We start from the raw sequence: 12,753 nt of genomic DNA on the forward strand, positions 1-12,753 counted from the left end.
ATCACACAGTGGTCCAGCGCTCACTTGCAGGTGATAGGCGTGGCGGAGGTGGGGCATTACGATCCCCAGCCACGCCTATCCGACTGTTGCTGACCGCACCATAAAAATATTTTCCTGCTGATAAAGACTGATAAACAGCAGACAATAGTACAGCTGCATTACACGCATCATCATCTATACTATCATGTTATTAGTCTGGGGGGTATAATTTCCATGACAGTTGCGCTTTAAGCCTTCTCTGTGCCCCCATATAGCAGCTAGGCCCCCTCTGCCCTCATATAGCAGTAAGGCCCCCACTATTCCTGCATATGGCAGTTAGGCCGCCTCTGTGCCCACAAATGGCATTTAGGCCCCCCTCTGTCCTCCATACAGTAAAACCCCCTCGTAGCACCCATGTTAGCTCCTTCCTTCTATATTAGCTAAGTAAGTCCCCCCCTGTCCCTTCATAATAACTAGGTAGCCCCCCACTTTATATTAGGTATGTAAGCAGGCTGCCCCTCCTCCCCCTCCATATTATCATATTACCATATTAGGTAGTTAGGTAGGCTTCTCCTCCCCCCCCTTCTCACCTTCCATGTAAGTTAGGTCAATTTGCCCCCCCCCCCCCCCCCCCCCTTTATATCAGGCAGTTAGGTAAGCAGATAGGCTCCCCCTTTAGAGTAGGTAGGAAGGCAGGCAGGCTCCCCCTCCCCCCTTTAGAGTAGATAGGCAAGCAGGTAGGCTTCCCCCCCTCCTTCTTTTGCGGCAATATTGGTTTAAAACAAAAAAAAAACTCACCTTTCCACCGTGCCCATGTAGAGCCGGCGCAGTGTTGTCTACGTCCTAGCATAGGCGACGTGATGATGTCATATCATTTCACTGCCCAGGCCATGATGCAGACATCCTGCACAGTGGAGGTCTCCCGGCAGGTAATGGAGTGAGCGGCGGGGCTCGGAGCTTATAGCTCTACAGCTCTGCGGCTCTGTGGCCACTGCACACAATGTCCTGGTACTAATGTCAGGATCTTGTGTGCTAGTGTGAATGAGCGGCCTGCCTAACGGGAATTTTCTCTGTATCCTGGTAGGCCAGGCTGGCCCTGGGGGGTGGGGAGTATTAACCTGCAGCATTATATGTCTTGGGGGGGGGGGTTAAAGTGGGAGAGAGTCACTGGTGGAGAAGGATCTGGTGACTTGTAGATCATAGACTACACAAAAGCAAAATGTCAGGCAGCTGCTTCTAAGGCCAGCAGGATATTGTCATGTATCAGAAGAGGCATGGACTCGAGGGTCAGGGACATAATACTCCCCCTTTATAAATCACTGGTGCAGCCTCACCTGGAATATGCTGTTTTGCGCACATGTTCATAAAAGGGACATTCTGGAGCTGCAAAGGTTACTGAGGCACGTTACTAAACTAATAAGGGGCATGGAACATCTAACAGTGGCTATGAGGAAAGATTAAAATAATTAAATATGTTAAGTCAAGAAGAGACAATTAACCCCTTAAGGACCAAGGACGTACCGGTTCGTCCTGAGTCCTTTCCCTTTCTATAACGCGGGGCCATGACGTTGCCCAACGTCATAGCGGGTCGGGATCCGTGGCTAATAGCGCGCAGCACTGATCGCGGTGCCGCACGCTATTAACCATTTAGACGTGGCATTCAAAGTTGAACGCCGCATCTAAAGCAAATCACTGCCGGTTAGCTCCCGGGCTGTTCGGGTTCGCCGCGGCATCCCAAACAGCTGTAGGACACGAGGAGGGTCTCCTACCTTGCCTCCTGGTGTCCGATCGCCGAATGACTGCTCAGTGCCTGAGATCCAGACATGAGCAGTCAGGCAGAATCATTGATCACTGGTTTCCTATGAGAAACCAGTGATCAATGTAAAAGATCAGTGTGTGCAGTGTTATAGGTCCCTATGGGATAACAATGATCAATGTAAAAGATCAGTGTGTGCAGTGTTATAGGTCCCTATGGGATAACAATGATCAATGTAAAAGATCAGTGTGTGCAATGTTATAGGTCCCTATGGGGTAACAATGATCAGTATAAGAGATCAGTGTGTGCAGTGTTATAGGTCCCTATGGGAGCTATAACACTGCAAAAAAAAAGTTTAAAAAAAAGTGATCATTTAACCCCTTCCCTAATAAAAGTTTGAATCACCCCCCTTTTCCCATTTAAAAAAAAACTGTGTAAATAAAAATATACATATGTGGTATGTGCGGAAATGTCCGAATTATAAAAATATATAGTTAATTAAACCGCACGGTCAATGGCGTACGCACCAAAAAATTCCAAATTCCAAAATTGTGTATTTTTGGTCCCTTTTTTTTTTGTTTTATATACGTTTTTATTTTAATATTAAAAACTTACAAAAATACATTGTACAATTCAGATATAACAACGTCACCAATCAAGAAAAGACAAAAGACATAAAGGCCAAATAGCCATGTTTGTTTACATCTGAGAAGTATACCTAATCATTATTAACACGACCCCCCCATCCCACCCCCACCACACCCACTGGCACCCAGAAAAGGAAAGAGGAAAGAGGAAAGAAAAGAAGAGAAAAAAAAAAAAAAAGGAGGAAGGAAGTGACGGTGGCATGAGCTAGGGCCGCACGCTACGGGGCTCCGGCCCCGCCCCCTGAGCCCTCGGGACGGACGTGGAGTGGATGCCGACCCCAGGATGCCGGCATACTCACAGACTAACGCCGACAGTAATGCTTTCCTACCCGGACGCCTTGTGAAGAGCTGGGGGCACTGGATTTGGCCGCAGGAGGAGGGAGGAGTGAGATGGTGGTGGCGCGACCCGTCGTCGGACGGGACGGGAGGCGCTGTGGAAAGAGACGCCGGAGAGGAGGTGAGAGAGAGGGAGGTGTGGTCTTTGCGGCCAGTTACTGAGAGGAGCTTCGGGCTTGCTCCGGAAGCCCATATATGGTGGCACCTGCCTCACAGCACGTTATAGCGGCTTGGAGGTGTTGAGGGGCACGTGTGGAGCTCCGCTACTCCTTGCTGGGATTTGTTTAGGCCGGACCAGACCCTTTCTTGTGGAAAGGAGAGAGGAACTGAGAAAAGCGATCGGATGCTACATGTGATAATTATCTGAACAGTGTTTAAGCCGGTGAGTTATCGCTTCCTTTTGGGGGGCAGGTCATCTAAGTAAGCAGTCTCCCTGCATGGATGAGTCTTACATGAGGATAAACTGCCATGAAACCTACTCACGGATTTCCTCTAATAGGTGAAACCAGTTATTAATACCTCGGCAATATTTTGAACAGCAGCAGCCCCCAGCACTGGTCCCATGTGGAATTGACAATATTGGACGCCAGACTCCCTGCCTGGTCACTCCTCCTAGCGACTTGGTGAGTGACAGCCGTGGCAATGCACATGCCGGGTCTCCCCCCTATTCCCCTGCGATGGTTGGTAACTGTGGAGCAGCCATTGAGTTTGCTAAATGTCCTTATGAGGCAGACATGTATATTATCAGCTGATCCCCCCTGGGGGGATACTTGGTTGCTACACATGGGAAGCGAGTTACAATACTCCTAACTACAGTGGTAGTGATACTCCTGTCCTGCTTACCTAGGCCGAGCCCTAATGGACAACTGGGGTCTTGGGGAACTGAATTTACTGAGCGTTGTGGGACTGGCGCCCCCCTCCCTCCTCCCTTTAGGCATCCTTTACTCTTAGCCATGGAGACTCTCTGCCCATAATGAAATCTGTATGGACTTTGAGGAGTATGAATGGTATAATTATGGCCACGTAGAAGTATCTATGGCCTGCCATACTGTAAAAACCGATGTTTCTAGAGGACTTATCCCCCCTCTCTCTCTCTTATACAGGAGAAACCTGGACTCACGGACTAAATCGAACAACTTGGCCTTATAAGACTCCCTCTTTCATGGAATTGGACCCTCTCCCTGGACCCAATAAGATCAGTGACTCTAGGGGGAGATTGGACTGTCTATCAGGGGGAGCGTGAACACGCTAACGATTTCTTAGTTGCATATTAGTATGCTATATTTGGTGGTGGATACTTCTAGATCAGGCTGTGACACCCTCGGTTCAAAGTGCACCCCAGAGCCATATGGGACTGTGAATCCTCACTTTTGTATGTTGTAAATAATTGGATGTAAATTTCTGGGTGGGAGGGGCCTATGGTGCATAAAGTTGCTAAGTTAATACGTGACACCCTGGTGGTGATACGTATACCCCACAAATATAAAGCGAAGAGAAATAGCGGGAGAAATGGCCCCTAAGGTGAACCCCAGAAGATCAGGGGGCACCTCGCCACAAAAAGATAAGGGGGCTATGGGTAAACTGGATAAAATATGGAAGTCTCCAGCTGTGGGTATTAAAACTAGAACCCAGAAGGATCTCTGCCCTAGTAAAACAGGCTGTAGGTACTCGGTCTTGGAAGTGGAAGAAACTGAGGATGGGCAGTCTGTGCCCCCTATGGGAACTCAGATGTTGGAGGAGATCTTGGGAGGGGTAAAAAAATCTAATTGTGCAATTGAGGATAAAAAATAAATAACTGGGTGTGGTATCTACCGAGGTATCTCTGATAAGACACGATATGACCAAGATGAGAGATAGGATTTCCAGACTGGAGGAAGAAGCCCCTGAAACAGAAAATAGGATTAAGGTTTTGGAGGAGGAGGTTAATGACTTGAAAAAGGAGAGGACATCTGTCAAAGATAAGCTCACTGACATTGAAGATAGATCTAGACGTTGTAACATAAGGATGGTGGGGTTTCCTGAAGGGGCGGAGGGGAGGGGACTCTGCTATACAGTTTCTCAGTAGATGGCTGAAGGAAGTGATAGGGGAAGGGTATCTTACCCCAATGTTTGGGATTGAACGAGCTCATCGGGTACCAAGGCGGATATCCCCTCCGGGGGGTCCCCCTAGGACAATCCTAATTAAGTTATATACCTCCCAGGATAGGGACACTATCCTTAGGAGGGCAAGAGAGGTGAGGGACCTACAGTATAATGGACAGAATATTTTTGTATATCCGGATTTCTCTTGGGAGACCAATAGGAAAAGGGCATCCTTTCGGGAGATAAAAAGGCGGCTAAAGAACGCGGGGGTGCCCGTCTCTCGGTTGTTTCCAACGAGACTCCGGGTAGAGCATAAGGGAAAGGTAACAATATTTGGAACCCCACAAGAAGTCTCAGAATGGATGGATAAAGAAGGCATGTAATATAAGATACTATTGTGGCATTAGGGGTTGGAAGTAATAGTTGAGTATTAAATCTACGTCTCGGGGGGGAGGGGTGGGGGGGATCTCTGGGGTGACACTAGGATAGGAATGCATAGTAGAGGGTAGGGGGAAGGGGGAGGGATGGCACGGGAAGATCGAAAGAGGAGCTCTCCCTTTTTTTTTTTTTCGTTTCTTAGGTTAATATGTCAATGCTCAAATTGTTAGCCTGGAACGTGCGAGGCATGTCGGATAGAATTAAAAAGTGTGCAATCTTTGATTATATTCGGAGGTGCCTTCCTGCGATCATATGTTTAGTCGAGACCTATAGGTCAAGAGATGAGCAGATACTACCAAGGAAGTGGGCCAAAGAAGAATACCATTCCAGACTCTCTTCTTACTCCGTGGGAGTATCAGTATATGTCCATAGGAAGGTACCATTCGAAACTAAAAATGCAAAGGTAGACAAGTATGGTCGATACGTATTTCTCTATGGCATATGGGAAAATAGGGCCGTTATCTTGGCTTTTGTTTATATTCCTCCACCTTTTGGAGTGGATGTTCTGAGGGACCTCATGAGTTATAGCGAAAGTAAGACACATGCGGCATTATGGATAGTTGGAGACTTGAATAATGTAATGGACCCTAGTATGGACAGATACAAATTAGGTAGGAATGTAGGGGGGAATGAAACAGCATTGGCGAGATACTGTGGAGAGATGAATTGGGTTGATGGGTGGCGGAAACTAAACCCAGGAGTAAGACAGTACTCATGCTTTATTACCTCATATAACACTGCTTCCCGAATTGACTTATGCCTGTGTGATAAGAATGCGATGACCTGGACCAGTAGGGTGCAGTACAAAGCTAAAACCCTATCGGACCATTGCCCAGTGATGGTGGAAGTTGGAGGTAAGGCAATGGGTGGGAAAAGGTTGGGCTTTCGGCTCAACCCCCACTGGATAGAATTAGTGGGAGACCAGGACTGGTTTAGACAGGAAATAGAGGCATTCTGGGAGATTAATCATAAGTCTGCAAACCCTCAGGTGGTATGGGATACCATGAAGGCATATTTGAGGGGCCTATATATAGGGCGAATTAATAAAAAGAAAAAGGAATTCTCACAGGAAGAATCAACACTGGATAGTAAAGTGGCAACATTAGAAGCAGGGATAGAAGAGGACAGTGGGGGTGAACAGCTGTTAGAATTGAAGGCAGCTCAAGAGGAATATAAAGAATATCTACTTAAAAAGGCACAAAATAAACTATTCTTTAGTGGGCAATTTAACTTCTTTGAGAAAGGGAAACCAAATAAGACATTGTCAAGATTACTTAAAAATCAAGGCGAGGAATGTGGTATTATGGCTCTGAGGAGGGAGGATGGCAGCATAACCACAGAAAGAGAAGAAATAGCCCAAATGGTTAGCTCTTTTTTCTCCAATCTCTATATAAGCAGCAATATTAATAGGGCTGACGTAGTGGAATTTTTGAGGGGAATTAATATTCCAAGTCTGACAGAGGATGTCAGGGATTCCTTGGATGACCCAATCTCCCTCCAGGAGCTGGAGGAAGCATTGGCATCAATTCAAGGGAATACATCCCCCGGGTCCGATGGCATTCCATTCCAGATATATAGGATATACTCAACCCTGCTACTTCCAAAACTGCTGGGTATCATTAATGAATCCTGGAGGGGGGGGGGGGGGTTCTCCCTAAATCAATGTGTGAGGCTAATGTTAGACTCATTAGGAAAAAAGATAAAGACCCCTTGGATTTGGGTTCGTATCGTCCTATCTCCTTGCTTAATACGGATATAAAGATAATAGCGAAAGTATTGGAAAGGAGATTGGATAAAGTGGTGGATGTAGTGGTGGGCAATGACCAGGGAGGGTTTAGGTCAGGAAGAACGGTCCATGACAATATCCACCAGGTGTATGAGGCAATCCAGAGTCTATCCCGGGGCCCCCGCTCCATTCTGTCACTGGACGCTACTAAAGCTTTTGACAGGGTGGAGTGGGGATACCTCTGGGAAGTTTTGAAGAGGGTTGGGGTGGGCCCGAGGTTTTTGAGTTATATTCAGTTATTGTACACTAACCCTGAGGCGAGTGTAGTGGTGGATGGAATTCCCTCCTACCCATTCAAACTAAGTAGAGGAACAAGGCAGGGCTGCCCCCTCTCACCCTCTTTATTTTTCATTTATATTGAACCCCTAGCGGCTTGGATAAGAGATAATAATGTCTATGAGGGATTTGGAGTAAATGGAGAGATGAGTAAGATCTTATTATTTGCAGATGATATCCTCCTTTTTGTAACTAACCCACAAGAAAAAATACATCGTATCATTAAGCTGTTCGAGGTATTTGCCCCTCTATCTGGGTTGGAGATAAACTGGAGTAAATCTACTATGCTCCCCCTGGATGAAGATATGGGGGAGATGGTGGGAAGACTATCCGTGCTAAAAAAAAAAACGAATGTTTCCCCTATTTGGGAGTAAAAATAGCAGCCGCAAATGATAGGTTTGTGATTGACAATATACGGCCCCTATTAAATAGTCTGGCGAAGAGAGTAGAAGTATGGATTAAAATGCCTTTCTCTATGTCAGAAAGGATGGCGATAGTAAAAATGGTGGTCCTCCCACAGATCCTTTTCTTTCTTAGTGCCTCGCCAATGTGGATCGGCAAGTGCTGGTTCCGGAAGATAGAAGTGATACTGGGTAGATTGTTATGGGGAAGAAAAAGGGTTCGTCTGAAGTACAGATATTTTATGGCCCCTGGAGATAGGGGGGGGATTGGACATGCCCAACTTTCTTGTTTATTACTTGGCCGCGCAGTTGGTACGAGTCGTGAATTGGAGGAATTCTAGATATCTGGAGAAGACTGTAATAGATAAGGAGAAAGAGAACATATATGAGGTGTTGGAATTAGATGATTATGAGGAGAGCGGTTCAAATAACACAATGCTATTGTATAAATACAAAAAAGTATGGGAAAGATTAAAGGAGGAATTACATATAGAAAATAGTTTTGGGTTCACACCCCTATGGGGTAACAACAAATTTAAAGAATTGGTGGATTGTGAGTCAACTTTTTGGGATAGTAAGGGTATAAAACGATTGGAACTAATATTTGATAGAGGACAACTTTTTTCATTTGAGCACATAAAAAGGGGGTATGACATTAGTGATAATGATTGGCTGTACTATTGGCAAGTTAGTCATGCAGTCCATAACACGATAGACAAGGAGATATATGTAACACAGAAACACAATTTGATAGAAGCACTAACCCAAATACAGCACTTAAAAAAAAAGGAATATCAATTTTGTATAAGAAATTAAATAAGATTATTGGAGTAAGGGGGACCGATAGAATCAAAGAAAAATGGTCCGGGATAGTGGGTACTGTGTCTGAAGATGACTGGGACATTATGGCCCAAAATATAAGCACGGTTTCTCGTAATATGGAACATAAAATCACACAATTTAAGATACTACACAGGACCCACTATTCCGCGCTTCATTTATATAGGATAGGGGTGAAAATTACGTCACAGTGTGTTAAATGTGGTTTGGAAGAAGCAGATTATCTACACAGCTTCTGGTCGTGTGAGAAGATATCTGTTTTCTGGGAATCTGTAATAAAAGAGGTAGAAAGTAAAATCCCTGTGAAGGTACCTCGTACGATAGAGTTTATACTGCTGGGAGCTATTGGTAAGATGGGCAAATTTGAGTGCCTACTACATCGGATTTTGTTCTTCGCCAGACTGACCATATTAAGGAATTGGATATTCCCTAAAGAATAGCAGATAGAGGAATGGAAGGAAGGTTTGAATATCATGAAAAATAAGGAGCTTAGATGGATGAGGAGTAAGGGGGGTCAAAGAGAATGTAGAAAAATTTGGAATGTATGGTAGACTTAAACATTAACAATTACTCACAATTTAAAATTTTTTTAATTTTTTTGGTCACTTTTTATATCATGAAAAAATGAATAAAAAGCGATCAACAAGTCCGATCAATACAAATACAAAAAATATAAAAAAGATATAGTAAAATATGTCACTTTCAATAGTCCGGTAACTGGAAGTCCAGAGATGTGTTAAAGTCCTGTAACTGATATAGAATCATGATAAACTGAAAGGAATGGATGAGTTAGTATTTACCAGCTTGAATAGAGTCCCACCGAAACGTCACTTGAGGACAACCGATGAGGTCCGCAAATCTCGGGTGGTAAAAAGACACTGGCATGCGTCACCGCGGCAGTCTGCCTGCCACAGACCAGTGTGAATGATAGCCGCTCCCGTGATCTTTCGCTGTAGTTGGAATCTTAGCGGTGCAGACCTCGTGGTATCCTGATGGCGTGTGACGTCTAAGGCGCTTGGCAACGCCACCTGGATGTGTAGACTTAGATGGTATTGCTGGTTTGACCCACAATCGGTCCTTCAGAGGTGAGTAAAATATCGGTGCTAAAATCATACACCTAGACGCGTTTCAGGGCTCTTACAAGTAGAACACGGCCCTTTCCTCAGTAGGTATGTGTGCTAGATATGAAGAAACTGATCCATTTAAGTATTGCTTTGGTTGCAATCAAATCAAATGCACATGGGTGATACTTAGGGTGAACAAAAACTTGGAACGGATTTCCATGTGGATTACTTCATTTGTAAAATCCGTACTGGCATCACTATCAGTGAATAGTTGGATAAATGTCCGCGGTTTTGAACTACCGCATCATGTGTAAAAGCATACAGACACCAATCATAAGGACATCATAAAAATAGACAAAATTTAATACACAGTGTATTAAATCAATATACTTACAGAATATATCTTATACAAATACAAATAAAGAGAATAATGAAATAAGAAAAAATAAATAATAATAATAATAATAAGAAAAATAATAAAATAAAATGCCAATAGACATAATAATTGTAATATAAGAATTTAAAATAAAAATAAAATTAACAACAAAAAATAAATAATAAATAAAATAAAAAATAATAAAAAAATATAAAAATAATAATAATAAAAATGAAAAACGTAAATTAAAATAAAAAATATAAAATAAAAAATAATAAATAATAAAATAAAAGAAAAAAGAAAAATAAAGAAAAAAATAAAGAAAAATTATAAAAATATAAAAATAAAAATAAAATAAATATAAAAATAAATATAAAAATAAATATAAAAATAAAAAGAGTTAAAAAATAGGTGTGGAAAAATGAAAAATAATAAAATAAAATAAAACTGAAAATGATAGAAAGATATGTAAATAGTGATAAATAATACTTATAGGAGAACCACAATCATGTGAGTTGATATGTATAACTACCAAACCTAAACATCGTACTATGAAAAGGAACATAGAGATTCACACAACCAGGACTATATTGTACATATACATATGAATGAAAATCTTGCTGTGGAGAATATGTAGGGGACAAGGAAGCCCCCCGAGTCCACCCTGGATATAAAAAGAGGGTGGACTCTGGGCACCTGCACGTCCCCTACAAGAAACCAAATAATTCAAAAGTAGAATTCAGCCAATTTGGCTCTAAAGTATCAAACTCAGATTTTTTTGCTCTCTGTTCTAGACATCCTAATAATTAGACATCCTCTCCAATCTTTTTTTATTTTCTGTATCCCGATGAAGGAAAAAAATGTTAAATCTCTATTATGCACAAATTTGCAAAGTGCGCTGACAGGGGATGTTTCTGATTGCCATTTTTAATATTCATAATATGCTCCCCAATACGTATCTTTAAAGTTCTCTTGGTTCTTCCTATACAGTTATCCCTCAACTTTCAATGGCCTCAACATACAATAGTTTCAACATACAATGATCTTTTCTGGACATTGTAAGTTGAAACCGGACTCAACATACAATGTAAAGACAGTCCAGATCCGTGAAACGTGTCGATGAACTGACCAATCAGAATGGGCATTCACTGGTAAAACTCCTGTATTACTGAAGCGTATGCACTGTCTGGTATCCGGTAGCGCCCCCTTCAGTACAGGGAGGTATTACATGTTCTGTACTCTTTACCTGTATTACTGAAGTGTATGCACTGACTGGTGTCTGGTAGCGCCCCCTTCAGTACAGGGAGGTATTACATGTTCTGTACTCTTTACCTGTATTACTGAAGTATATGCACAAACTGGTGTCTGGTAGCGCCCCCTACAGTACAGGGAGGTATTACATGTTCTGTACTCTTTACCTGTATTACTGAAGAGTATGCACTGACTGGTGTCTGATAGCACCCCCTACAGTACAGGGAGGTATTACATGTTCTGTAATCTTTACCTGTATTACTGAAGTGTATGCACTGACTGGTATCTGGTATCGCTCCCTACAGTACAGGGAGTTTTTACATGTTCTGTACTCTTTACCTGTATTACTGAAGTGTATGTACTGACTGGTATCCGGTAGCGCCCCCTACAATACAGGGAGGTATTACATGTTCTGTTCTCTTTTCCTGTACTACTGAAGTGTATGTACTGACTGGTGTCTGGTGGCGCCCCCTACAGTACAGGGAGGTATTACATGTTCTGTACTCTTTACCTGTATTACTGAAGTGTATGTACTGACTGGTGTCTGGTAGCGCCCCCTACAGTACAGGGAGGTATTACATGTTCTGTACTCTTTACCTGTACCAGGGTTAGCTGCTCCTTTGGACACCAGGTCAGGGCAGCTCCGTGTTACTTTTTTAGGACACTGTGTACTGTAAAGGACCCTGAAGAAGCTCCTGTCCTCTACATAGACCAGTGTTTCCCAAGCAGGGTGCCCCCAGCTGTTGCAAAACTACAACTCCCAGCATGCCCGGACAGCCAAAGGCTGGTCTCAACATACAATGGTTTCAACATACAATGGTCATCCTGGAACCAATTAATATTGTAACTTGAGGGACCACTGTATATTGTTTCTTACAACTACATTCTATTCTGTATATAACACCTGTAGTATTACATGAAATATGATCTTCTATGGACCATTTTAAACTGTTGCTGCAAGATATTGCTTCCATAGTTTTTTTTTTTTTAGGACCCTTTACTTTTAACCTCTTAAGGACCCAGGACGTATGAGTACGTCCTGGATCCCGGTCCTGCGATATAACTTGGGGTCAAACGGTGACCCCGCATCATATCGCGGCGGGCCCGGCGTCATAATGAAGCCGGGATCCGCCTCTAATAGCGCGCGGCACTGATCGCGCGCTATTAACCCTCTAGCCGCGCGCTCACAGCTGAGCCGCGCGGCTAAAAACGAAAGTGAAAGTTGCCGGTTAGCTCAGGGAGCTGTTCGGGATCGCTGCGGTATAATCGCGGCATCCCGAACAGCTGTAGCACAGGAGGAGGTCTCTTACCTTCCTTCCTGCAGTCCGATCGCCGATTGAAAGCTTCAAGCCTGAGATCCAGACATCAATCGCATTCAATCGCCGAAAACATTGATTGATCCATTCCTATGGAGATGGATCAATCAGTGTAAAAGATCAGTTAATGCAATGTTATAGCCCTCCCTATAGGAGCTATAATATGGTATAAGAAAAGTGTAAAAAAAATCATTAACCCTTTCAA

General features: G+C 43.3%; 1 protein-coding gene across 1 annotated transcript in view; it reads left to right on the top strand.

Moving 5' to 3' along the window:
- Positions 1–2,665: 2,665 nt before the first annotated feature.
- LOC130367251 (vitelline membrane outer layer protein 1 homolog) overlaps positions 2,666–12,753 on the top strand; it is a 94,943-nt gene continuing 84,855 nt past the window's right edge. Inside the window, exon 1 of the mRNA XM_056569656.1 lies at positions 2,666–2,839. Coding sequence (XP_056425631.1) covers positions 2,666–2,839 — 174 coding nt within the window. The remainder of the gene's footprint in view (positions 2,840–12,753) is intronic.

Source organism: Hyla sarda, chromosome 4 (genome assembly GCF_029499605.1).
Source record: "Hyla sarda isolate aHylSar1 chromosome 4, aHylSar1.hap1, whole genome shotgun sequence".
Classification (NCBI taxonomy): Eukaryota; Metazoa; Chordata; class Amphibia; order Anura; family Hylidae; genus Hyla; species Hyla sarda.